The 27,852-nt window shown below is 29.2% G+C and overlaps 1 protein-coding gene across 3 annotated transcripts; it reads left to right on the top strand.

Moving 5' to 3' along the window:
* On the top strand, positions 1–26,621 carry LOC107454513 (Ornithine aminotransferase precursor). 3 transcript variants are annotated; one of them, XM_043042636.2, is made up of 9 exons: positions 1–133; positions 14,124–14,333; positions 16,445–16,669; positions 17,967–18,190; positions 20,761–20,933; positions 22,314–22,392; positions 23,880–23,993; positions 24,962–25,100; positions 26,380–26,621. In XM_043042636.2, exons 2-9 carry the CDS (start codon positions 14,129–14,131, stop codon positions 26,538–26,540), a joined length of 1,320 nt encoding a protein of 439 aa, XP_042898570.1. In that variant the 5' UTR covers positions 1–133; positions 14,124–14,128; the 3' UTR covers positions 26,541–26,621. The 3 variants fall into 3 exon arrangements, with proteins under 3 accessions (XP_042898570.1, XP_042898618.1, XP_071035985.1); XM_043042684.2 differs by lacking the exon at positions 1–133 and adding an exon at positions 8,070–8,282; XM_071179884.1 differs by lacking the exon at positions 1–133 and adding an exon at positions 10,319–10,394.
* The last annotated feature ends 1,231 nt before the right edge of the window (positions 26,622–27,852 follow it).

The raw sequence follows: 27,852 nt of genomic DNA, 5'->3' as shown, positions 1-27,852 counted from the left end.
CTGAAATCTTAGGTTCACTTTCAGTAGATGGCGCAGCAGCATGAAATGAAGAACGAGAAATAATTTTCTTTACACCGGTAAAAGAGTTGATTGCTGCAGGGGGTTACTTTTGGCAGGCTTCCACTCGACACAGGTAAATATTATTTATTTTCGTCTTCTCTTCGTATTCATTATCAATTATCTTCTAAAAAACTGTATTTTTTATTTTTTTTAAAACTCAAACGATCATATTTTATAAATTGATTTCGATAATTGACAAAAGGGGCGGTGTCTTTAAATTTTAATTTTAAATTATTGCAGTGATTTTTACTGTAAAATGATCGAGAATTTTAAACTAAATTATTTATTTTTTTATTAAAATTTTTTTATGAAATTTCGATGAATAACTAACAATGTCTATATTCCTGCAGACATCTTTTTTCAAATATTCTTTTCGAATTTAATTATCTGTTTTATTGTCTTCATTTTGTTTTACGATGCATATTTAAATTTTGCATGATAAACTTTGAATTATCAATGATTTTCATTAATTTCTAAACCCCTGCAGACGTCTTTTCTAACTGTTCCTTTCCAATTTAATTAATTATCTGTTTGATTAACTTTATTTTGGTTTACAAAGCGTAGTATATTATATCGAGTATTTTAGAATAAGTGATGTATTTTTTTAATAGAAATTATTTATAAATATTTAGATGAATCACTACCAATATCTATATTCCTGCAGACATCTTTTTCAAATATTCTTTTCGAATTTAATTATCTGCTTTTATTATCTTAATTTTAGTTTACGATGCATATTTAAATTTTACATGATAAACTTCAAATTATCATTGATTTCTAGACCCCCGCAGAAATCTTTTCCAACTGTTAATTCGATATTAATTAATTTTCTGTTTATCTTCATTTTGGTGTACAATGCATATTTTAATTTTTTATGATAAAGTTTGAAATTTTTTTAAAACATAATATCTGTAGGTAATTAAATGATACTTACGCTATGAATGTTTTCCCCACTTTCAGTTTTTATATTTTTTTGAATCTAAATTAATAAGTTAAATAATATATATTAAGCTATGAATAATAAATACTTACAATCTTTATGAATAATTCAGATTTATAGTAAGAATGTGTTGTTGAATAGTTTTTATCTTTTGTCAAAATCCTTTACTATTTAGTCTAAATTCGTTTTAGCCCATTGTGCAGCTCTAGTGCGACGTAAATTAACAACAACAACAACAAATTCGTTTACTACACAAATTAAACTACTTCAAAGTTCTGTTTGAAGATGTCGCGATAAATGATAGATGAATGTCAAACGATTCTTTGTATTTTTAAGTTAGAAAATGAAGTTTTGAAAAAATAGTGTTCATTGTACTTAATGAGCTTTCTAAAAGAATGTCTAGCAATTTTTTTCTTAATTATTTTATAAAAAATTTATACAAAATATAATAAACTCATTTCATTTTATTTATTTCCTCATTCATTAACCAACTATCAAAATACGTGACAGTTGGAAATTTGGAAATTTATTCTACTTTTAATGATGAAAAATCGCAATTTTTATTATAAAATCTTTCTTGCGAATTGAAAAGTAGACTTTTGCGTTTAAAAGATTTTTTTTTTCAGTTTAATTTTGTTATCAAAGTTTGATTGTAAACATATTAAGATTTATTAAATGTGAGGCATTAAGTATGAAATCAAAATGCTATCTGAAAATGGAAATGCTACCCACTTTATTCTTACATTAGTTGCATTTCTTTTATTAATATGCATTTCTTTTATTATTGCAAAAAAAAGTTCATTGTAGCTATAAAAATTGCTTCCATGAGCATTTCATTTTTATATTTATTTTTATACGAAAATCTGTTTTGATTGATTAAATATTCAACGGTTAGCGACATGCTAGTTCACTAACCTCTGTTATCAATATTTTATCTTTGGGGATATCTAACTAAAACTACAATAGACATATAAGTTAATCTTAACTTAAGACACGTTAGTTAATCTTAAATTACCTCAAATTCTTAAATTTGTTCTGAATTGATTTTAATCTACCCATTAAGGACCCATTTAATGACCTATTGTTCTGAAATTTAAGATTTAGTTTTGAGAGTTAAATTTGGAGTTGATTAAGAAGATATTTTTTGTTGTTGTTGAAGAAGGGATAGTAAAATGCAAGCTTGTAACACCATGCTGTTTTAAAATATCATACTTCTAAAAATTATATTACAATATTTTGAAGATTCTATATTTTTAATACATTCATAGATTATATTAAAAATATAGAATAAGATTAGGCTCACAGACGACTGCAGGAAGGTAATAAAAATGAATACTGATTTACTGGTTAATTCGCGTTTGTAATGTCGCTCTACAGTAGTGTAAAATATAAAAAGTGTGTATGAAATAAACAAAAAAATATTCCAATTACGTATATAAACTATAAATGTAATTTTAACTATAAATGAGGAGATAAAGCACTTGCCTTCCAATGAGGTTACCTGGGTTCGAATCCTAGCCATGGCTGATTGATACGAATTCCGCTCCAGACAGAAGTGACACTATATGTTACTATGTATGTTTATATATAATAGTATGTTTAATAGCATTAATATGAGGAAATTCGAAGTCAATATTCTGTATTACAACATGGCACTATATCTTCCCTTTTGTAACGCAAATGGGCAAACGGTCTCTAATTTCATCAAAAAATTCCACCACGATGGTAAATTTGCTCTCATGCTAGATAAAGGAGTTCTTTTATCCTCTGCGTTGTATTGAAAATAACTAGGCAATGGTTGAACATTGATTGTCTGAAACTCAAATTTCAGTCGGCTGTTCAATGCAGATTATACAATCAAATCATGTAATCTATATTTACGCAACGGTATAACAATCAATTTGACTTTATATTGTGAAGGAGCCACAATGGTTCATTAGTTACTGACACTGAGCTGTGTTCTTGTGGAAGACAGAGGTTCGATCCTCAGTTGAGGCTGGAAAACTACCTAGCTTCAGATTGATGGGTACCCGCTTGTCTGGGGAGTAAAGGCGGTTTGTGCGCAATTCAGGCCACATTGTCACAATCATGCTGTTGGTCACAAAATTCTGGAGGCTTAAACTCCATGACCCTCTTAATTCTTAACAGGCTGACGCGGAAGCTTTAATTTACACATTTTCAAGAATCTGGAATATTTAACATACTCTCAATACAATAATTATGGAAAAATCTACAAATAAGTAAATTGTGCAGCGATGGCTCAGGGGATAGAGCTTCCAATGAGGTGTACCGTGGTTCGATCCCGGAGATGGCTGGTCGATACGAATTCCGCATCCGGCTTGCACCGACCACTGTTCTGATGTGAAATATCCTCAGTAGTAAACGGATCATGGATTAGAGTCCTCTTGCCGTCAGGCTAACCGTGGGAGGTTCTCGTGGTCCTCCTCTCCATGTAACGCAAATGCGGGTTAGTTCCATCAAAGAGTCCTCCTCGAAGGCAAATTTCTCCCAATACTTGATCCAGGAGTTCCCTTGTCTTCTTGATTGGGTTCAAAATTACAAGGTTATGGAGTTGAACATTAGTAGTCGCAAACTCAAAAATTGGGTCAGCTGTTCAACGACGGTTATAAAATAAAGTAAATAAATAAAAAGCCATGGTGTGTATTTACGAAAGGAGTGTTTGTAATCGAAATGAAAACTTAAATACTAAAACAATAATATTATGCAAGTCAGTGCTCAATACTTCTTGTCATGGAATATTATTAAAAGTTAATCTCACTATTCCAAAACAAAGTTAATTTACAGGTGGCCACATAAAGTAACAAATGGTTCAGATGACTAGAAATTTCGAAGTAAAAAAATTTACCGAATAACAATTGAGATTTATTTTTATTGATAAGAGAGCATGCATGCAGTATGCTATTTATGTTTTCATAAAATAAAACAAAATGACACAAACTGTCTATATTTTAAAGACGACATCAGAATTGTTCCCTGTTCGTAATAATCTGGTATGAGAACTTCGCTATGGATATAAGACACCTTTCCTTTGTCACCCTTAAGAAATAACGATATAGTTAATGGCATTTTATTTTAAAAGAACAAATGACATACTGTGCACAGAGCACAAATTAAAAAAATTACCACCCTGAATAACTTTTGATCTAATGATCTTAATGGTTTGATGGGGTGACCTTAAATATGCTAATTCATTAGTGCAGTCTATATTTTAAGTTAATCAGACACAAAAACGTGCTTTCTCTGAATAAGCACGCCATTTTTCGTAGGATTTCGTAGGATTAGAAATATGGTCCCCATAGTTTGGTCAGGAGAGCCGATTTTACTTTTTGCGTATTTCCCGGTATCTCGAGAACTTTTAAAGCGAATTGAAATTTTCTTCACACAATTATGAAATTCATTATTCAAATGTAACATTCCCTGCAAAAAATAACTTTTAATAATATTTATTATTTTATTTTAAGTATTTATAGTTATTATCTTTTTTAAATTAGTCGAAAAAATTTTGAATTGTGAGGCATACAATTTCTTACTTCACTTTAAAGAACGCAATTTTATTTTGCAAAATCGAAAATGTGAGCGAAATCGATCGAATAGTTCCTGAGAAGCCGTAGTCTTAAAATTCGATATCTCAGGAGCTATTAGACTGATTTAACTCAAATTTTGTGTTTTGCCAAGTAAAATTACATTTTTTAAAATGATATTAAAAATGGTATACCTTACAATTCAAAATTGTTTCAACCATTATTAAAATAAAATAATAAAAAATAATAAATATTTACTAAAAGTTACATTTTGCATGTAATTAAAGAAGGAATCACTTTCAATGCAGAGCGCATAAGTATTATCAAAAGTTGAATTTGAAAATGACTCAAATTATCAATAAAGTCCAACCGTAAAAATAGGAAAAATACGAAAAAATTGTTTTTATTATGAAAAGTCTTTGTTTGTCTCAAGGATCGTCGATCAAAGTCAATTTTTAGTCATGCATTTTTGCCAAGAGGTTGGTTTACTTCTTCCCAGCATCTAAAAATAAACTAAGCAATTTGATTTAATCAATAATCCCCTAAGGGATGCTTTTAATTTCTGCATTTTCTTCGCAGGATATATTACGTTGACTCGGATCAATAATTTAACACTTTTTCACTTTGAAACTTATTTTATAGTATCTACGAGAAATTGAGCATGAATACGTTTGAATAACCAATTGTACTGGCAACAAAGATGATTGTACAAGCACTTCTGGAGGTGTTGAAAATAATAGGGTTCAGGTCTCATTAGTATGAGTTTTTGTTCATAGTTCTCAGAATTTTTTGTATGAGATATATGCATTAATTGGCATATGTTTCGTCATAAAAATTCGGTACTTAACCCCTTCCTTCTCGCTCCCGTGAAAATGACGGAGTGAAAATTAGCCCGTTATTTCTCGCTCCCGTGATATTGACGGGCTGGAGTGTTCAGTAGTAACGCGCCAATAAGAATAAAACTAATTCATTTCTTTTGCCCGAAAAACATTTAATTTCTCATTTTACATACCTGATGGCAGTACCAGGTTATTTTTAAGGTAATTGTAGATAGTTAGTTTATTTACAGATTTTTGCATATTTCTTTGAAGATTAAATGTATAACTTTATCTTTTGTAACATGACAAATTTATTTGTTAATTGAAGTCAAATGTGGTATAATTAGCAAAGTTGTGCCCGAAAGTCACAACTTTGCCAGTTTTTATCTCAAAGTGTTTTAATACATTTGGAATTCTTTTTTTTTTTAAATATTGTTAAATAATTAAAATTTTTCCAAAGACAATACAGATTTTTGCAAATTTCTTTGAAGATTAAATGTATAATTTTATCTTTCGCAACATTACAAATTTATTAGTTAATTAAAATCAATTGCGGTATAATTAACAAAGTTGTGCCCGCAAGTCATCTTGAATCTAACATTTCAAAAGTTCAATGTTCTCTAACTTTGCTAACAGCATGAGAAACCAGTTAACTTTAAAAAGAAAACTATGACAACTAGAGAGTTCGAAATTTATGATTAATGGAATAGTTTTGAAACGATAAAATTTGTTTGTTGCCGAGGGTAATTGTTTTCGAGTAAATAAAGACTTCCCTATCACCGGATTAGAATGCTATTTTTCTATATCTGTTTCTTATCAAAATTGCGTAAGGTATATTTTTAAACACTCTCAGTGCTATCTTTACTTTTAACAATTAACAAGTAATTAAGCTAATAGTTTGCACTTTTTGGCTGTATTCTACATAGTTGTTGTTGTCATAATTGTTGGGCAAACATCGTATACAGGATAATAGAGAAAAAAATTATTCTTTTATAAAGAAAAGGCTATTATGCTTATACATAATTTTTAAAACATTAGTTTGAATTTTATATACATCCAAAGCTAATCGACTTAATCGGACAACAGATGTCTGTCAATACTTCCTGATTTTTCAGAAGATTTTTTTTAAAGTGATAGTAAAATTTATGCTATTTAATTTTCTTGATGCACTAATGTAATTTAGAATGATTCTAACCGCTACTAGATATGAAAAAATAAACATGGATGTAAATGCTTGATAATTGCATGATGGTAAGTTTAAGCTCTGGAAAAATATAAAATTATTTTGCTTTCAAAAATACATAATTACGGTAAAAAATTTCCTTCTATAATTATGGTAAAAAAAAAACCGGCAACAGTCTGGGCATCCGATCAACAGTACGGTAAAGAACATTTCTTACCTTTACGGTTTTGAAACAGTTTACAATGGTATGGCTGTAAAAGCATGGATACAAAACTAAACGGATTTTTTTAAACCATTTACAACTTTCATGGTTTCAAAACCTTAAAAAATTAATTTAACTGGACATAGGAGTTAGACTTTTCGTTAGGTAGTAAGCATTGGAGAGTGCAGAACTAAAATTGGGGAGTGTGGAACACTGGAAACTCTTCACGTTTTGAAGGGAATGAAGGAAGCATTGTTATGTCAACGCTGGGACTCAAACCCCAGTACCGCCAGTCATGAGACTGATAGATTAGCCCTTTCGGCTATAATATGCACGCAGTTGCAAGGAACTAAGTGGTTTCATTAGGTGGGCTTAGTTTATGCGATAAAACTATGGTTGTTTAACCCCTAAGTTGTCAGGGATCCTGTAAATTTATAATAATGGTAGCCATGCAAAAAATCAAACAAAAATGCTCACAAGTCTCATTTAGTCATTTAGAAATTAAAAATAGAAATAAAAAAGTACATTTTTGGCTTTTAAAAGTTAAACTTTTTAGTTTTATTTTGGTATAAAAATGTCCATAATTTAATTTGTTTTCAGCATTTTTGCTATTAGTGTTTCATTTGAAATATTTGAGGAATTTCTAAGATTAATATTCCATATTTTTGCGTTTTATTATTTTTTTTAAATGCAAAATAAAATTTTAAAGTTCTCTTAAAATTTCCAGAACACCTCTAAAATATGTATATTCCATATTTCACTTCAAATTTATCCTTAATAAATTTTCAGAAAATGTTTTAAAAGTAAAAAAAAAAAATCGTTTTTTTTTCTAAAGAAAGAGGAAATAATTATGGAGAAAAGATCTAGTATTACTCTAACTTTCATGCAGAAAAAAAAACGATACTAAGAGTTGCCCAGGTTTTGTTTCGCGTTTGAATTGACTGAAGTTTCAGAATTTTTTTTAATTAATACTTGAAAGATAATTACATTATTTTGTAAGTAATAAAAAATCTTCGCGAATATTGAAATAATGCAAGAGCAGTTAAACGTAAAGGATTAAAAAAGTGTTTAACGCATAAATATCTATACATATATCTGCTTGTTTTTTGAATTATTAAAAGATATTTTCATTTTTTTTAAATTACAAATTATACTTCACTTTTATTTTAACTAAGCCAAGTATGATTGACCAAGTGCTATCAAACTATTTTTACTGATAGACGCGCAGCATTCTGACGTGTGTACTGGCGATTTTACAAGGACAAGGTTATATTTCCGTAATAATCCGAGGTTATCATTATATTGATTTCAAGTGATTAAAATAACTGATAAAGAATAGTATTACGTTTCATGATTAACTTTTCATGAGGATTCGGTATTGGTTTCCAACATGCATGCACGCGTCATCGAACTTTCTAAAGATATTTTAAAGTATGAATTTTTAAATAAAAATCAAATACCTTTGCATTTTCGCTGAAAACAAGCTGATTAATTAATTCCAAAGGTGCAGTATTTTAATCCACAACAATAACTTAGGGTAAGTTATTTCAATTGGTTATTATTTAAATTGTATATTATTATTCTTGTTTGAAACATTTAGTTTTTTTCACTTCGAATTTTTTTTAATCAAATAATTAAACTTAAGATGTAAATAAATATGTTTAATGCAGTGAAATCAAAATGAATTAACATTAACATAGAATACTTTATTTGAATTTAATTTTTGTAAAGCACTTTTCTGGGAAGGGTTTTAAATATTAAAAAACACATAAAATTTCTTGTTCATAAATTTTTTAGGGCGGCAAAATGGTAAATTAATAAAATATTTAAATTATTTCTATTAAATAATCGTTAATTTGTAAAAACAACTTAAAGCTATTTATTTGTAAATCTTAATCAGATGAGTGTTTTAAACTCAAAACCAAACTTTTAACTAAAGTTATTGATTTATTTTAAATTTAAGGCAAAATTGTCTACAAAGTTAATTAAAAAGCTATTAATACTAAGAAAAAATCTTATTCTTCGCAAAAATCATTTTCTTCTGATTCGGATAGATTAATTTGCGTAAAAAAGAAAGTTCTTCCGAATTTGTAACATTTCTCTGGAAACATTTGTCTAAAATAGCAGCTTATTTCTTAATCAGCGAAACGCTAGATCAAAACTGATTTATTTAAAGTAATTTTATGAGAGAATAATTTTACATTAAAAAAATATGTATGAATTTATTTCGTTTTGAAATTATATATATATATATTCCGTTCAAAATATTATAAACTTCAAAATAATTTTTATTTTGTTTCTTCTTTGGAGCAATTAGCTGAAATAATTTTAGTAGTATAAGTTTAGTTAATAAAAGAAAAAAAAAGATTTTATTCTGTGAGGGATTCAATTTTAAAGTCTTCATCATTTGTAAAAAGAAATCAATTTGGTTAGTTTCACTCTTTAAGTCTTAATATTTTCGTCCTTTCCTTCAAGAAAAGAAAACTATGAAAACAGGAAATCGCTAGAAATTATGCTAATGATTATGAAGCAGTTTCGGAAATCAAATTCACGGTCATAGCAATGACTTGGAAATCACTGGTGTGTAACTTTCCACATGATTAATCATTGTGGAAAAAGTTTACTTAATGAAATTTTTTTTGTGTACTTTTATAAAGAAGGCCAGATGTTTTTGAAATTCAATTTTGTGTTTTTAAGAAAACCATATTACATATTCTGTACAAAAAAAGAAAAGGAATGAATAGTCTTAAAGCTACATTCTATTACAAAGTAACTTAACAAATGTAATCAACTTAACAAAAGAATTTCGTTAAGTCGTTTTCAGAGTTCCGTTAAGTATAAGAAAATTTATCCATAGGGCTTGTCTAGGAATTTGTCCATCAGCTTTTAAAATTAAGAAGGAAAAGATTATGTTTTTAGTGATCAAAACAGTCCCCCATTTTCAAGACTCATCAACACGTGTATAGCGAATTCAAAACCTATTTTGTGCTCGAAACATGTCGACTTTTGCACTTTTAAATTTTTTAACTAATAAGGTTTTCTATTGACAAGTATATCTTTCCGCTTCAGCTTCTTTGGGATTATTCATTTCATAATTATTTCGAATAAGAAATTTTATTCAGGTTTTTGTTTACATTCTTTCTTTTCTTTCATTTTTTCTCTCATTATTTTTAAGTAAAAATTTGCTTTAAAAACTTGCAAATTGTTGTTGAAAAATTACGTGAAATCTGATGCATCTTATTTAACTGAAAAATACTTACTAAAAGGTGACAAATTTGTTTTAGTCAAACGATTTTTAAAAATCGTTTTCAAATTTTCAACTCACAGCTTTTCAATTCTTAAAAAGTTAAAGTTACTTTTGAATTCGGCATCTGCAACTCAATAAAAAAAGAGATTATTTCCAACCATGTGATTTAAATCAAATTTAATTGGATACCCAGAAGCAGGCGTGAGTGTCGAACCTGATTGGCTTCTGAATCGATAAATTTCGCGATTTACCTACAATGACGTCACCTTGCTGATATCCAAATAAAAGTTTTAAACTTTTGATTTCAAATTAAAATATACTGAGATACTTTTCATCAAAAATGCCATATGCTATGACTAACTAAATAATTTTCTGATTCAAAATTTTGTATGGTAGAATTGTGTAAGCATGGACTAGTTTATTAACTTTTTACTGTTAACTTTTGGTGCATTATAATTAGTTTATTAATTATCTATTTTTTCACTTTAACTGTATTTCATAATCTAACTTACGCTTACTGTGGTAACCAAACTGAAATTGAGAATCTTATAAGCAGTATTTTCATATCAATATTTCATTGATATCTCGACAAATTTTATTTGCAATAACACTTATAAAAGGTCAAAATGCTATTTATTTTAAAACAATAGATCGAAATCGAAGAATAATACAAGCAAAATGTAGTTGATAATGTGCTTAATCTTTTTGTGATGTCATCATATGCACTTTAACTGTTTAGCTGTTCAAGAATAATTTTATTCTATTTAAAGCTCAGACGTCTAAGGGATTTTTTTTCCTTTTTAGATTTTCAAAATTTAACTTATTCAGACACTTTGAAATTTCTACAAAATAATTTGAGCTTTAATACTTTTTTTTAAACAATTTCAGAACTAGGTTTGGCATTTTTATTAACATTAATAAAAAAATATTTAGTTTTATTAGTAGACCGAACAGAATAATTATATACGTTTATGAATCCAGGCGCTTTTTCTAATTTTAATTTATTTAAAGATGGGTCCAGCGAAACAACACTTGAGAATTCTTTTCAAATATTAAGAAAAAGTTTTCCTTGGGAAAGGTTTTAAACAATCACAATTAAACTTATGACTAATTAATATATCACAATGAATTAGGTTTTTCTTTTATTATTATTTTGTTAAAAAAATTTACAGTGACAGAAAACTTCGTCATTCGAAATATCATACCGTTTGAAAATTCGTTTTAATTGTTTTTTCTTATAGTTGTGGTATTTCCAGAAAATTCCTTTGTATTACTTATATAGTATGATCAAAAGTTTCCTTAGGCATAATAGATAAGGTGTTTCTTAATGACCTCTTTTTATATGCATTTTTAGAATTCTTGTGAAAAATAAAGTTATAAACATTAAGGGTTCGCAAATTAAGATTTGAGGGAGAAAAGACAAAACGTTATCAAATTCTATTGAATTAGTTAATGCTATTAAAGACTGCTAATTAATGAATTGATGAAGGCTGCTCGGAAAACATCAGAACCTTTTAAACTTTCTCTGGAGGAAACAAAGAAGATTTGAAAGAGATTATTTTATACATTTTAAGTTTCATTAGAAAAGTAAATCAAGTTTCTGTGTTTTTCACTCCACTTTCACTTTAAATTTTGGTAGCGTTTACCCCCCATCACTATAATATTAATTCAAGGCCCTTAATATGCATATTTTTTTAAACTTCATTTTTGATAAGAATTCTATAAATATTCTATATCAATTATATAAGAATATATANAAGCAATGCCCTCCGAAAGTCCGGTAGACAGGTGGGAGGGGGTTGACGGGCTGCATTTCGTCGGTCAAGCATATCCCACACATGCTCTATTGGATTCAAGTCCGGTGAGTATGCTGGCCAATCCATACGGGTGATATCCTCCGATTGAAGGCATTCGTCTACAATGTTTGCACGGTGAGGACGGGCGTTGTCGTCCATAAACAGAAATTCAGCACCCATGGCGCCCCGAAACAAACGTACATGTTGTTCCAGAATGACATCCCTATAGATGTGGCCTGTCATCGTTACACTCAGAACATGCAGGTCAGTTCTGGAACCAAGAATAATTCCTCCCCAAACGAGCCATCCTGCACCACCGTAACGGTGTCGTTCAATGGTGTTGTCTTGGTGATAACGGGTACCTGGCGCTCTCCATTTGAAAGTCCGGCGAGAATCAGACTGCAAACTAAACCTGGACTCGTCGGAAAACATCACACAAGACCACTGTTGCGGTGTCCACAATGCATGCTCTCTACTCCAGGCTAATCGCAGGCGACAGTGAGTTGCGGTAAGTGGAACACATCTGACAGGCCTATGAGCATATAGACCAATGTGCCCTAAGCGTCTGTACACGGTCTGCCTTGAAACTGTCGTACCGGTAGCTGAAGAGAGCTGACGAGACAGGTCTGATGCTGTGCTCCGTCTATTTCTTTTGGCAGTAACTGCTAAATACCAGTCTTCATTCGGCGTTGTAACTCGGGGGCAACCTGTGCTGTAACGTCTACTCACATTACCATCATCTTGGAAGCGTTGCCAAAGCCTGGAGATGACACTTTGGGTGATTCCAAGTTTCTCGGATACTTCCAGCTGGGTACGTCCACATTCCAGTCGTCCGATGATTCTGCCACGTAAAAATCATTCAAATGCTTCCTTTGTGCCATAACTATGCGGTTATTGCACTGAAAGGCTTTTAAAGCGCTTGTGAACTATTTTACTTCTTTGCCACCATTCCTTACATACCCCTCTCTTACACTCTCGTCATTGTGATGTACTACCAGCGTCATCTAGTGGTTTCCTGTAATTTGCATATTCTTCTTCAGGATGTGTGTGATAATTCTACAGGTGAAATTTTAATTGTAGAGTTTGATTTCCGTGTGATTCTGAATTATCCTTAATTTATGGACATGAGTGTATTTAAAGATGGGTCTAGCGAAATTCTTTTCAAGATGCAAATATTAAGAAAAAGATTTCCTTGCGAAAGGTTTTAAACAATCACGATTAAACTTATGACTAATTAATATATTATAATGTATCAGGTTTTTCCTTTCATTATTATTTTGTTAAAAAAATTTACAGTGATAGAGAGCTTCGTTGTTCGAAATATCATACCATTTGAAAATTCGTTTTGATTGTTTTTTCTTATAGTTGTGGTATTTGCGGAAAATTCCGTTGCGTTACTTATATAGTATGATCAAAAGTTTTCTTAGGCATAATAGATAAGGTGTTCCTTATTGACCTCCTTTTATATGTTTTTTTAGAATTCTTGTGAAAAATAAAGTTCTAAACATTAGGGGTTCGTAAATTAACATTTGAGGGAGAAGAGACAAAACGTTATCAAATTCTATTGAATTAGTTAATGCTATTAAAGGCTGCTAATTAATGAATTGATAAAGGCGGTTCGGAAAACATCAGAACCTTTCAAACTTTCTCTGGAGGAAACAAAAAAGATTTGAAAGAGATTATTTTATACATTTTAAGTTTCATTAGAAAATTAAATCAGGTTTTTGTGTTTTTCTTTTCACATTCATCTTAAATTTTGGTAGCGTTTTCCCCCCTCACTATAATATTAATTCAAGCCCCTTAATATGCATAATTTTTTTTAACTTCATTTTTAATAAGAATTCTATAAATATTTATAAGGGCCATAAAACTGTTCGGTTCATACAAGAAAAAATATAAATTCTTTTCAGACATGAAGATTAGCATGAATAAATAAATTTTTTTTTTGCTTATATTTTCCACAATATATTTTATTATTCACATTGTTTCAACTGTAAAAAAAATTAATAAAATTAAGTATTCACAAAATAAAATATTCACAATTACTTAAAAGTTTGTGGTATATAAAACATTAAAAAGAAAGCAGTTTTACTTTTTTTTCTGATGTTATCAAAGCATTTTCTCATTAAAAAATACCAAACGTGAACATTTTATAGTCTTGATTTGTATAACAATTCATTACTCAAAGCGTTATTTTTAATAAAAAAAAACATTGTGCTGGCCATCATTTTCATGTAGTACCTGCTTTATAAATCATCGTTTATATCTTTTTTTTATTAAATAAACTTAAAATCATAAAACATCCTTTTTACTCAATAACCTTTATGTTTTCTAGGTATCATGTTTCATTCTCAAAAAGTGAGCTGCTCTCTGAAAAAGGCTGTTAAAAATGTTAGCAAAGCTATATCGGCGTCCACCCCTGTTCGAACAGAAAGCTCATCGAGCGCCTTATATCCTCTAACTTCCAAAGAAGTTATGGAAAGGGAGTCTAAGTATGGAGCTCACAATTACCACCCCCTGCCCGTTGTAATACACAAAGGGAAAGGTAAGTTAAAGAAAATAATAATAATTCAAATTCACAATACAAAAATGGCTGTGATATTTTACTTCGCAGAACCAATAATTAATCCTATTGATACAGATAGGACACCGTGTCACATATATTTTTTCTGTCGGTCTAATTACAAAAAAAAATTTTTTTGGCTTTTTTTTTACTTACAAAAAATTTTTTTGGGGCATTTTTTACTTACAAAAAACTGTCTAATATTATTAAACTAATCTATATTTAACAGATTTTTATTATCTAATCAGAATTTTATAATTTAAATCTATGTATAACAGATAATATACACCGAAGAGCCATTACATTATGACCACCCTCCATCTATAACAATGGGCTCGCCCAGGTTTTCATGGTGTTTAGCCCAGGAACAATGTTTTCATGCGGCACATTAGGATCCATAATCCTCATAGAACAATCCCTGACGTCTGTAAGCTACTTGAACATAGTTGCCGACCAGGTTCATCCATTCATGGCAACAGTTTTTCCTGCGGGAGATGGTGCTTACCAACAGGATAATGCACCATGTCATAAGGGTTGAATCGTCGAGGAACATTCTAGTGATTTTCAAGTCGTGTCTTGGCCCCCAAATTCACCTGACCTTAATCCAATAGAGCATTTGTGGTCCTACTTGGAAAACCAAATTCGTGCTGCCACGCTACCCCCTCGCAATGTGAGAGAATTGTAGGACCATTTGGTGAACGCTTGGTACCAGATACCTCAGACTACCTATCAGCACCTTGTGGAATCAATAACACGGCGGCTGCTGGCAATTTTGAGGGCTAAAGGTGGTCCTGCATGTTATTAGCAGGGTGGTCATAATGTAATGGCTCTTCTGTGTATATCGGACAAATAATATATATTTGTACAAAAATAAAAATGTTTGAATTTTTTTTTCCATTCATATTCAAAAATTTGTGAATAATTGATTTTGAAAATTAAAGAAATTTCAATGATGAATAACTGTTTCTCTTATATCTAAATAACGGTAAATAAGTGCAAATTTGAAAAATTGTTTGAAAGTGTGCCGTGTTGGGAAGATACTCTTTAACGTAGAAAAAGAGCCGGGTTTTATGCTGTATTTCATAATCATAAAATATTAAAATGCTAAATGCAATATTTTCCACTTATTTTGACTTAAATTAATACAAAATAATGAAAAAAGTACAAAAAATATGTTTAATAAAAATTCTACAAAATATTAAAGGAGATCTTTATTGAGTTATATCCATATTGATTGGTGTGGACCATGAGGGAAAAGTTATTTTAATATTTTTTTTTAAATGAATTGAATTTCTTAAATGGAAAAGAAAAAATTTCAATTTCTAAGGAACTTTCACTGTTAGACTTTCATGATTTATAGACTTGACTGCGTCCTTGGAGAACTAATAAACTGCGTAAGTTTCTAAAAGGATATTCAATAACTCGCCGCCTTATCTTTTAGATTAAAAAAAATCATTTCTGTCTGAGAGTTTCATAAAAATTTCTATTCTGAGAATTATAAATTGGAAAGAGAATTCATGGAATTTTAAGTTAAAAATTCTCAGAATAGAAAGCTTTGACAGAATTATTTCGACTGAAATGATTAAAAAATAATTGCAAAGTTAAAGCGATGAATTTCTGAATAGTTTTTTGGAAATTTTATTGAAGTTTCCTTGTCTTTTGGATTGGGTTCAAAAATCCAGGCCGAATTTACTACCATTTAGCGGTACCTTCACAAATTTAATTTGTGAAAAACAGTAGTTTCACAAAATACTTTTTCTTAAAAATTTTTTTTTTTTGCATTCCTTTAGAAACGATAAATCCATATTTTGACCATATTTTTGTGTTGATTTTTTAATATAATTTTTAATTTTTCACAAATTATGTCTTAATTTTCACAAAATAGGTACCTCTCAGAAAAACCTAGACAGACCCCTGATTAGTAGTCGCAAACACAAAAGTTGGGTCGGCTGTTCAACGACGGTTATAAAATATAAAAGGATTTAAACATGGCCACTCTTCATTCTATTTAACTTTAAAAAACATTGTTTTTTCTTCATTTAATAGGCTTATATATATATTTAATGTGATTCATGTTTGATAATTCTGCTTAGGTATACATGTATGGGACGTAGAAGGCAAACAGTATTTTGATTTTTTGAGTGCTTACAGTGCTGTCAATCAAGGGCACTGCCATCCTAAAATCTTAGAAGCACTAGCGAAGCAAGCTGAAATCGTAACATTAACATCCAGAGCATTCTACGCATCAGCTTTAGGGGAGTATGAAGAATTCATCACGAAAAAATTCGGATATCAGAAAGTCCTTCCTATGAACACTGGTACGTCACTCAGTATATTGTATATTAACACATTAGATGCCATAGATGCTTTCAGGGAGGGCTATAAAAATTTAGAAATATTTTTCATCAAAAAATTAAACCTTGCCTTGATAGTATGCCAGATTATAGCGAATAATGCACTTAGCCTTTATTTTGCTAAAAATGTTAAAAATGTGTTTTGATTAATCTAATAACGTCGGGATAGCCTGGTTGGTAAAGCACTGGGCTCATGTCCAAGAGGTCGTGGGATCGATCCGTGCCGGCCGAAGACTTTCCGTGTAGTAAATGGTGACTGATGCACGTTAAATCTGTTGAGTCACAAAGTCCTCCATGTTCCCATAACAAATAAATACCTCTGGGGTACTGATCCACGAATTTCCTTGTCTTCTGGGTTGGGTCAAAATTGCAAGGCTGCGGAGTAGAACATTAGTAGTTATAAACCCAAAAATTGGGTCGGCTGTTCAACGACGGATATAAAATACAAAATAAAACCTAATAACGTAAATTCATCTAGAAGGGCAAAAATAATAATTATATATAAAAATCTAGTGATGATGTCGCAATTCTCCCTTGTTGTCGTTACGCTTTTATTGGCAGGGGAGTATAATAATTAGCATTACGCAGCATTTTATGATAAAATTTTTTTGAATTGGTGTCTATATAAATTTATTAACCGTTTTAAATTTTTTTGTTGCTTAAACCACATTAATATGCTTTTATAAATTACCGTTAAAGGGATTCATTAAAAGTTTAAGAACTTAACGATCAACGTCATGCACATTGTGATGAATGCACAAACTATATTTAATATATCAGTCTGTTTGGAAAGCGAAAATATTAAATTACGATTGCGAACGCTCCAAATTTGTTTTTACAGTATGCCTTTAATTTCGAATGTTATTTTTTTTTTTAAAAATGATTATTAGGCAAAATTATTTAAGTTCACTAATAGATCTTTCGACTGCGAGATCACTACCAGATCTTCCATGCTATTTACAAATCAAATTTGACTCAAAATGAATATATAATTTAAAGAAATTAATATTGGATGTGGAAGTTAAGGCGTAAGCAAATATAATTCTTTTTATTTTAGGTAAATAATTTCAACTTTCGTAAAAAAAAAGAGTTGTTCTAAATTAAGAAACAACAATTATTGTGAAGCACTCATCGTGATTGTTGAGCGGCAGCGCTCTGGGGGCCTCCGCTCTCCAGTACAAAATATTATGCAATTGGGAATTAGTGAATTAACGTTGAAAGTTTTAAATCTCTAATTTGATTGGATAATTATTTCATGCAGGTGTTGAAGCAGGAGAAACAGGTTGCAAGTTGGCTAGGAGATGGGGTTATGATGTAAAAGGTATAGGAAAGAACAAAGCCAAAATCATTTTTGCTGAAGGAAATTTCTGGGGACGAACCTTATCAGCCATTTCAAGTTCTACAGACTCTTCCAGTTATGCAGGGTTTGGTCCTTATATGCCGAATTTCGAACTTGTGCCTTACAATGATACAAATGCCTTAGAGGTGAGTACAAGTTAGATATATTATGCTTTAAAAAATGTAAATAAGAGACTAAAGTGTTATAGTTGGGATAGATTTTGCTTGAACCCTTTGACCCAGAAATTTTAAACATATTTTTTTCATTATTTTGTATTAATTTAGATCAAAATAAGTGAAAAATATCAAATTTAATATTTTAAAAATGAATGTTTGTGAAATACAGTATGAAACACCTGTGTCTTTTTCTGCTTTAAAGGTAAAATCGTCCAAACACGGCTCACTTCCAAACAATAATTTTTCAAATTTGTACTTATTTGTAGTTATTTAGATCTAAGTAAAATAGTTATTCATCATCGAAATTTCTTTAATTTGTAAAATCAATCACTGATAAATTTTTGAATATAAATGAAAAAAATTTCAAACTATTTTTTTTTTTTGAGGATATTATATTTTAGTACAAATATAATTCATATAATATAAAATATTTTCTTTACTAACTAATAGACTGTTTTTTTATTATAAAAAAATACCAAAATATATTTTTGCTTGTACTTAGAACGTCAGAAAAATATATATAAAAGAAACACAGGTCTCCCATCTGCGGCAAAGGGTTAATATTGAAAAAGCTAATGAATTTTAATCAGTTAAACAACTTTATACGAATGCAAGGTTTGATATTGGAGTAACAGGATGTAAGTTAAATAGAAGACTTAAAAATTAAGGGGCTAATCTTTTGTGAAAAAGATATGAGCTTTTTATTATAAGTGAAGTGTCTAAACGAATTGTCTTAAACTTGATTGAGTGAAAAGCCAAAATCATTGAAAGATAACGGAAAAAAGAATTGCATTCTTACAATAAGCCTTAGATATGATTATTTTAGCGAGATAAAAAATGTCTTTCAGTTGTAGAGTGCTGTGTGTACTGTTGGAATATGTTACGCAGAAAGACAATTACATTGAAAAAAAAAAGGTTTTTTTTTTATCATTATTCAGAAACGAATTTTTTAGTTTAAATGACAAAAAAGTGCAAATTTTTCGGGTTTAAAATTAATGAAAAGATGGTTAAATAGCTCAATGGCATACAATATTGCTTTTCTTAAAACTCAAGTTCTGTTCCTTTTTTCTTGCCACCTTGTATGTGTTGTGGCTTAAGTTTTCTCTATGCGATATTACGAAAAGAAAAGCGAACGGTTAAATTTTTTTCAAATATGAATTATTTCTAGAATTGTATTGTCGAAAGAGAAAGTTTTAATGGATGCATCAAAAACATTATAATCCTCATCATCGTCCTAGAGTTCCTTGTCTTAACAGCTTTACTGTAAAACATTTTTTCTGCAGAGATAGTGTTAGTGCAGGAAAACCAACAGTCATAACGTTTCGAATTTTGAAGTTGAACTGCCTGTTTGGGGGGTGGGAGAAAAAAAACGATTGGAGGCTTAGCGAGGAATTCTCCATATTAAACATTTTTACAATTTTTTATAGATTTCATAATAATCGTTTCTGCGGATTACAATTTTGAGAGCAAAAATACGCTGTTTTCTCCACTTCTGTCTTTTTTATTTAATTTTTTTCAATTAAAATAAAACAACATTGACACTTTTTTTTCTGCAAGAAAATTAAAGTATTTGTTCTAAATAGCCCTGTTATTACATTTCTTTGTTTATAATGCAATTTATAAGTTCGAAAATAAAATTTAAGGATTTCAAATTAATTTGTTGAATATTTTAAATATCTACATAATAGTTGTGACAATTAGATGCTGAAACATAATTTTCTTCAAAAGAACAATAAATTTCTAAATCTTTCTTGTTCAGATTAAAACATTTTTATAAACTCCTTTAATCGCACTGAAATTTTAAAAGAATTCTACGGAATCTCTTAAAATTCCCTAAAAACCATTGCTAGATGAAAAAAATAAAACATTTTATTTAACTAGACATTGTTCAGCGAAGGATATCTGAATAGTGTGCAATACAAAAAAGCGAAAACAAATCGAAAAAAGCTACAATTATTGCAAGTATCAATATTTAATAAATTTTAATAATGAGCCGTGCTGGCTCAGGGGATAGAGCTTCCACCTTTCTATATGGTGAACCGGGTTCGAATCCCAGCGATTCCTGGTCCACACGAATTCCGCACCCGGCTCGAACTGGCTACAACGCTGACGTAAAATATCGTCAGTGGTAGACCTATCATGGGTTAGAGTCCCCTGGCGGTCAGGTTAACCAAGGGAGGTTTTCGTGGTTTTCCTCTCCATGTAACGCAAATGCGGGTACGTTCCATTAAAAAAAAGCCCTCCACGAAGGCATATTTCTCCCAATACTTGATCCAGGAGTTCGCTTTACTTCTGGATTGGGTTCATACTCACAAGGCTACGGAGTTGAACATAAGTAGTCGTAAACCCGAAATTTGGGTAAATTCAAAGCTGATTATGTAAAAAAAAATTTAATAAAGTAATTTAAAAATTGAAAAAGTTTCATTTAATTTTTTACAGTTGAATCAGTTTGATGGGTCATTGACGTGACTGAAATATTTGAATTATTATTATAGCAATAATGGAGCATAATAATAGGTGTTTTTAATTCGAAATTTTAGAAAAAACTAAAGGATCCAGATGTTTGTGCTTTTATGGTAGAACCAATTCAAGGAGAGGCTGGTGTCGTGGTACCTGATCCTGGCTACTTGAAAAAAGTTCGTGAGTTGTGCACCAAATACAACGTTCTATGGATAGCTGATGAAGTTCAAACTGGACTATGCCGAACTGGAAAGTAAGTTGAATGTATGTGCTATCACCAAAGTATTCAATTTAAGCATAATAGAGAATAATGCCTAGTCAATATTTTATGTCTTATCTTACAAAGAAGTAACTAAAGTGCCACTCATCAATCGGGCTGAATTTTTTTTTATAGATAATTTTTTCTCATGTAGTTAAAAATCACAAATAAACTTCCAAAAACTCATAGATTTGAAAAAATGTTTAAGTATTATCGAAAACTATTGTAGATGTTTAGGAAGAGAAAAATATCGTAATTTTTGCAAAATTTATTTTACTTTGCGTTTGTAAGCAACTACTTTCCTTTAAAAAAATGAGTTGTATACAAATATTACAGTTACTTTGAAAAAAAGCGGCTATGATCCAGCAAAATTAAAAGGAATATTAAAAAAAAAAAATTTGTGCAATCTTAAAAAAAAAGTATGTGTTTTACTTTTAAGGAAACAATTTTAAGGTTTGAAACAAATACAATGAAATCACGATGTAAAAACATGCCGAACAAATACACAGCAAAAATAAATTATTAAATCGTGAATATGATGATACATATATTTGTCTTATTATAGAAACTTGCACTGAATTAGGAAACTCAAACGGAAATTCTAAAACTCATTGAAATATTTACAAAACGTGAAGATGCATTCATTGATGAACAAAATATACTTCTCTATCAGAGATTCAAATCGAAATGGAGACATGATTCTTAATATGAAAATAAATAAAGGACAAAATACAGAGAGGAGAGTTACGAAAAAAAATAAGAAATATGGAGTGAAATAACTGAAATGTCACATAAGAAAGCGGATGCTCTTTTCTTTACAAAAAATAAAATCTTACATAAATAGTGAAAATTTTTCTTATAGTATTCCTGTAGCTCGTCATTCATTGGGGTTGAAGAAAAACTTTAAAATTACAAGATTTTCATATGCTGCTTATTAAGCTTAAGACACATTTTTACTTTATTAAAAATTTCAAGAATTTAATATGCATTTTTAAAAAAAATATATTTTGAAAGTTTGTTTGTTTAGAATTCATGTTAATTTGATTTAAGGTAATAATAGCTTCATTAAATGATTATAGTTGCCCAAACCATGAAGTTCAAAGCCCTGTTTGCTGAAAATGTCTCTTCAATCCCTATGCTTAGGAATTTTTTTATTAATTATATTTTATAGTGATTAAAATTCATTATAAATTTTATATTATCTATCTATCTATATATAACTTAGAGAATAAAGGAAATTTTGTGTCTGAAAGGGAGTATTTCTTAAAAAACTTTTTCTCCTAATAGTTTTTCGGAGATAAATAGAAGTGAAAATATTAATCACATTTTAAATAAATAAAATTTTTCATGTAGCAAAACTATCATTTTTTTTAGGTGGTTGTGCGTTAATCACGAAAATGTTAAACCAGATATCCTATTATTGGGAAAAGCTTTATCTGGCGGAGTATATCCAGTAAGTAAAAATGACTATTAAAAAGTACTTATATATTTTTTTCGGTATTAATACTTCTGTATTAATAAACAAAATTTATGTCATCAAACTATTGCAAAATGATATTTATTGTAGCATTTTAATCTCATATTTGATAAGCAGTAAATACATGTAAATCTTTGGCAACATCTTCAATATAAGTTCAAAAAGTTTTGGGCCTTTTTATTACTTCTTTTAGGTGGTAGTGTTTTGATTTTTCATGCCATTTTTTATTTTAATTTTAAAACAGTAAATTATTATTTTTCCTTTGATTATTTCTTTTATGTGATTGTGTTAATGATGCACACATTTCAAGCCAGTGTTCAACTGTTGTTTATAATATGGAACCATTTTTTATTTTTATTTTAAAAGAGCAAATTAATTTTAACTAGAAGTGTTTGAATTTCGGTTATAGTTTCACGGAAGAATTGAGACCGATAAAATCTAGAAATCGCGAGACTGATAAAAATCACATAGTCGCGAATTCAGAAAAACAGCCTACACATCAAAAAAGAAAATTAAGATATAAGTTACTTTTACATCGTATGTTCTTCCAGTTAATAATAAAAATTAAGGATTAGATACCATTTAAATTTAGCTATTTTATTATTTTTCGTTTAGATCTGCTCAACAAAGACTTGCAAATAGAAAAAGTGGCATGAACGATGACCATTAAATTCAATGATAATATTAATATCCACAATTGATAAATCTTTTATAGCTTCATTATTTGCTAACAATAAAAGCATATCATAATACTCGCGAGAATTTCAATTGAATAATTAAAAAAAAAAAAGAAAAGTAAACTATGCTTTTTCTTTTATTAACCTTGATTGCGATTCAAGATTGTGATTTAAAGAATAAATTTTGAATTTCACCAACCAATGATTTGCATCATTTTCAGGGACGGTTTGAAAAACGTATCATGTGATACGTGATACACGAATTTGTATTTTTCAAAGAATTTTTTTTCAAATGAATTAATTGTAAGTATTCATTATTTTTTAATTTTATAAATGACAGCTGTTATGAAATACTGACTTGATAATCCAACATTATTTATTTATAAATTACAATAAAAAAATAATTTTCTGCAATTTTAATAAGAAAAAGGTAAGTTGTATTACTTAATAACGAATTTAAATTCTATTACTTACAATCAATAATTTTTTCTGACATTTAATTGAAAGAATACTTTTTTACAATTTTATACTTAATTTCAATAGTTATTTTCATTTAATCAATATTTTTAAATTTCATCCCTAAATTGTAGACACGTTAATTGAAAATAAAAAATCAGCTATGGAATTTCTTAATTGACCTTACAATTGGTATTAATATAAAGCTATAAAAGCTATAAATAAAGCTATATGGATTTGAGAACTGATGGGCTAATCTTATTTTTCTTTGTACAAACACTTCCACGTAATTTAAACTTCTAGTAATGATATTTATTTCTTGTTTTTTAGGTTTCCGCTATCTTAGCCAATGATGAAGTTATGCTGGTTATAAAACCTGGAGAGCATGGTTCAACTTATGGAGGCAACCCTCTAGCTTGTAAAGTTGCCATGGCTGCTCTTCAGGTAAAATAAACTGTTGGCATAAAAATGTTTATTACTAATTAGTCTAGTTTATTAATAATTGAATGAAAACATGTAAATACAAAATTATAGTTAAGCATTTTAATTACGTTATAAATATATATTATAGATAGCATTTTATTCATAATATTTTATTTCAGACATTTTTGTTTGAAAAATAAAAATAATTTAGCTTAAATTTAGTATCGAGAAGTTTTCCATTATTCGATTATCAGCCAAATTTCACCACAAAAGTGGGAATTTTTAGAAATGATACCAAAGGCAGCTTGAGCCCCCAGCAACAACTATTTGGTAAAAGGTTATTTGGTTTTCAACAGCAACAACTATTTGGTTTTCTTTTTAAATCAATGATTAAAAAATAAAAGAATTTTGTCTTAAGAAAAACTGTTGAAACAAGCATGATAATTATTTTAGACCAACACCAGCCGAAGGAATTCATTATAGTTTCTAACAGCACTAGTTAGTGCTCCCAATTAAGACCAAAATGTGCTTACACTAAATTATTTTAACATTTTTATAAAGAATTAAAATGTTTGTACACTTATTATGATCTTGTTACTAAATTATATAAAATCTCCAATTATGGTGTTTTTACTGCATTTATTTTTTTAAAAAAATGGATAGTTTTTAAATGCATTTTTTTCACTGTGAGTTTCGATGTTTTTTTAAGTGTTAAAAATATCTTTTTGATATAAAAATAGAAGGAGAAATAAAATTTAAGTTTATACATAAAAACTTTTCACGTTTTGCTTTCATTGTCTCCTGCCATGGTTAAAATAAAAATATGCAAACAATTTATACATAAATTTTAGTGATGGTTGCTTTTAATAGAATTATACATGTAAAAATTCATTTGTTCTTAGCATAATTTACCTACAAACATTATGTTTGAACAACTAAACTTCATAATATGTGATTTTGTATATAAAATACATGTATCTTTTATATAGGTGTTAGAAGAAGAAAAACTTGCAGATAATGCAGAAACGATGGGAAAATTGTTCAGATCTGAACTTGAAAAACTATCTAAAGACAAAGTGAGAATAGTTCGGGGCAAAGGTCTTCTTAATGCGCTAGTCATCAATAAAAGTAAGTTATTCTTTCAAAAACGAAGCTCCAATACAAATAATTTTGATTGCAACAGCAAAATTTTAAACATTGCCGTGCAGGTGAGATTTATATTTAAAATCTGAGTTTTGAGAAGTAACTTTCAGAAACCACTTAATTATATAGTCTAAGTTTCACGTAATTCGGTAGGCAGTTTTCTATGAATTTTAATAATTTATTTTATAATTTTTTTATACAATGGGATCGAAATTCCAACAAGAAGTAATTTTGATGGAAAATGTATTTTTTTCATAAACAAAGTGTTTTTTTTTTATGTAGTTCTCCATTTAATAACTTTGAACTGACATGCATGAACATGTGTTTTCTTTTGCTTGGGAAACATTTTATTATACAAATAGCACAAAATTCAAACTTTGTATGAATTTTGAAGCAGTCTTAATTTTTTTTCCAACAAAAAATTTAAGGTTGAAATGAATGCAACTGCTTTCTGTGGATGCAACTTTTTTTTTGATCTTTTAAGAGTTTTTTTTTTTTAATGAAAATTGTGAAGTAGGATTCAGTTTAATTTAATGTCTTTTTAGCATGTAACTAACTATAAGCTTTCAGAAAAAGCTACAAGATAAGTAAATCTTGAAGAAGTTAAGAGTTGTGCCATCACTCCTTGATGTAAAAGGTAATAGGGTTTAATGCAAATCTTACTTTTCCAGACTGCGTAGTCAAATTATTCAACAAGCAACATATTCTCAAATTATTCAATAAGCACCTTTTAAGCACTCAAAAATATTTTTAAGCACTTTAAAAAAATATCATTATTTAGGCAGGGTTGGAAAGTTTTTGATAATTGATAGTTTTATCTTGTCTAAACCATCATGTCAAAAAAAAAAACCTTTTGTCATTGTTTTTCACAATTGTCAAAAATCATGAAATTTTGAATTATGTAAAACAAATGGCGTTTTCATACTCTACGGACTGACAATAAGCTGAAATAGATTGGGGTTGAATTAATTGTGAAAACGTTGAATAGAACAATGTGAACTGTGCCTTTTTGCATAACTCGAAGCAAAAATCAACACAGTAAAGGAAAAATCCCATTTTGAAAAAGGGAAAATTAAGCACTTTTTAAATACACCCAGTGAAAAAAGCACCTTTAAGGGCTTTTAAAAAACGCTATGCACTCTGTTTCCCATTTAAAATTGTTTTAAAAATAAAAGTTGATTTTGTTTCACTAATCAAATCATTTACTAATCTAATGACAATGTTTTGAAAAGATTATTAATGACACATTCATTTGTTTCTTTAGGTTTTGATACTTGGGATATTTGCATTAAATTGCGTGACAAAGGTCTTCTAGCCAAACCCACCCATGGAGACATCATTCGATTTTCTCCACCCTTGGTAATAAATAAAGAACAGATGACACAATGTATTGAAATCATTCACAACACAATCGCTGCTTTATAAATAGACATGAAGAATTAAATTAACCATTAAATACATTTTTATAAAGTTTGTATTGTATAAATAAAATATTTTTTTACAGTGTTTTATGGTGTAGATTGGCTGCATTTTTTAAATGGAGAAGAGAGTGACTTTAGCTTTATTAAAAAAAAAAATTGACAAATACAGTCACAAATAGCTGGTTTAATACAGTTTGAGGAAATGCTTTACCACAGGTTATTCATTCAAGGAAAAAAAACAACTATTCAATAAATAAATAAAGCATAAGCACCAGAAAAAAAGGTCTTTTCATAGATGGGGCTAGAATGGAGATTGGGAAAATTTTATATTTTTCTCTTTATGTATTTTGTTTACTAACTACTGCTAATTCTATTGAGAATTGTTTTTCAGGCTTTATAAATGTAATTTTATTTACTAGGTTAACTAAATTACTGGGTTTATTAACTGACAGGGTTGGCAAGTATTTGACACAAGACGGTTTTTACCGTCATGTCAAAAACCCATAGTTTTGGTAAAACTGTATTTTTATTTGAGTTTATTAATTTTGTAAATTAATTCAAGCGCTTATGTCTTGCCCATCCAGTTCCACATCCATTGAAAGAATCTTTTCGAATTTTGGACTCATCCATACTAAACTCAGAAATCGTCTGGGCAATGAAAAATGAGCAAAATTAGTCACTTGCTATCGTATGCTTTGGCACAGTGACCCCGACTACTGAACATGTAACTTTGTTTGTAATTAAGTTTTGTTTAATGTGCTTTTTCAACTGAATAAAAGTTTTTAACTTGACAAAATAGCAGTAATTCTTGACTTAGTGTTTGTTAGTAGTTACAAGTTTTTAAAGTTTTGTTTAGCTTATTTCTAATATTTAAGAAATGCCAAATTTTAAATTCTTCTTTTTAGTTCTTGGCATCTAACATAGTTGGGNTTGTTTGTTTGTTTATTTCTAACAATTAAGAAGTGCAAAATTTTGAATCCTTTGCAAATCAAGCTATAATGAAAAAAGTAAGTATCACTATTTTCAATAAGTATATTACAATATTTCTGTATGAATGTATATCCTTCTATAAGAATACATGTATATAATCGCAATAGCAATCATTTACAACATTCATTTATAAAGGCAATTATGTGAAATTAATATATTGTCCGCTATATGCCATAAATGAAAGAAAACAGTAGGTTTTTGACGGTTTTTACCACCGTCATGGCAAAAACCAGTTTTTGACGGCAAAAACCCAACCCTGTTAACTGATACAGTTTAACTAATCCAAATAGAGCTATAACAAAAAGATTTTTATGGGATGTTAGTTT

The sequence above is a fragment of the Parasteatoda tepidariorum genome, chromosome 1 (assembly GCF_043381705.1).
Source record: "Parasteatoda tepidariorum isolate YZ-2023 chromosome 1, CAS_Ptep_4.0, whole genome shotgun sequence".
Taxonomy (NCBI): Eukaryota; Metazoa; Arthropoda; class Arachnida; order Araneae; family Theridiidae; genus Parasteatoda; species Parasteatoda tepidariorum.
This window is presented reverse-complemented; position numbering and strand designations above follow the sequence as displayed.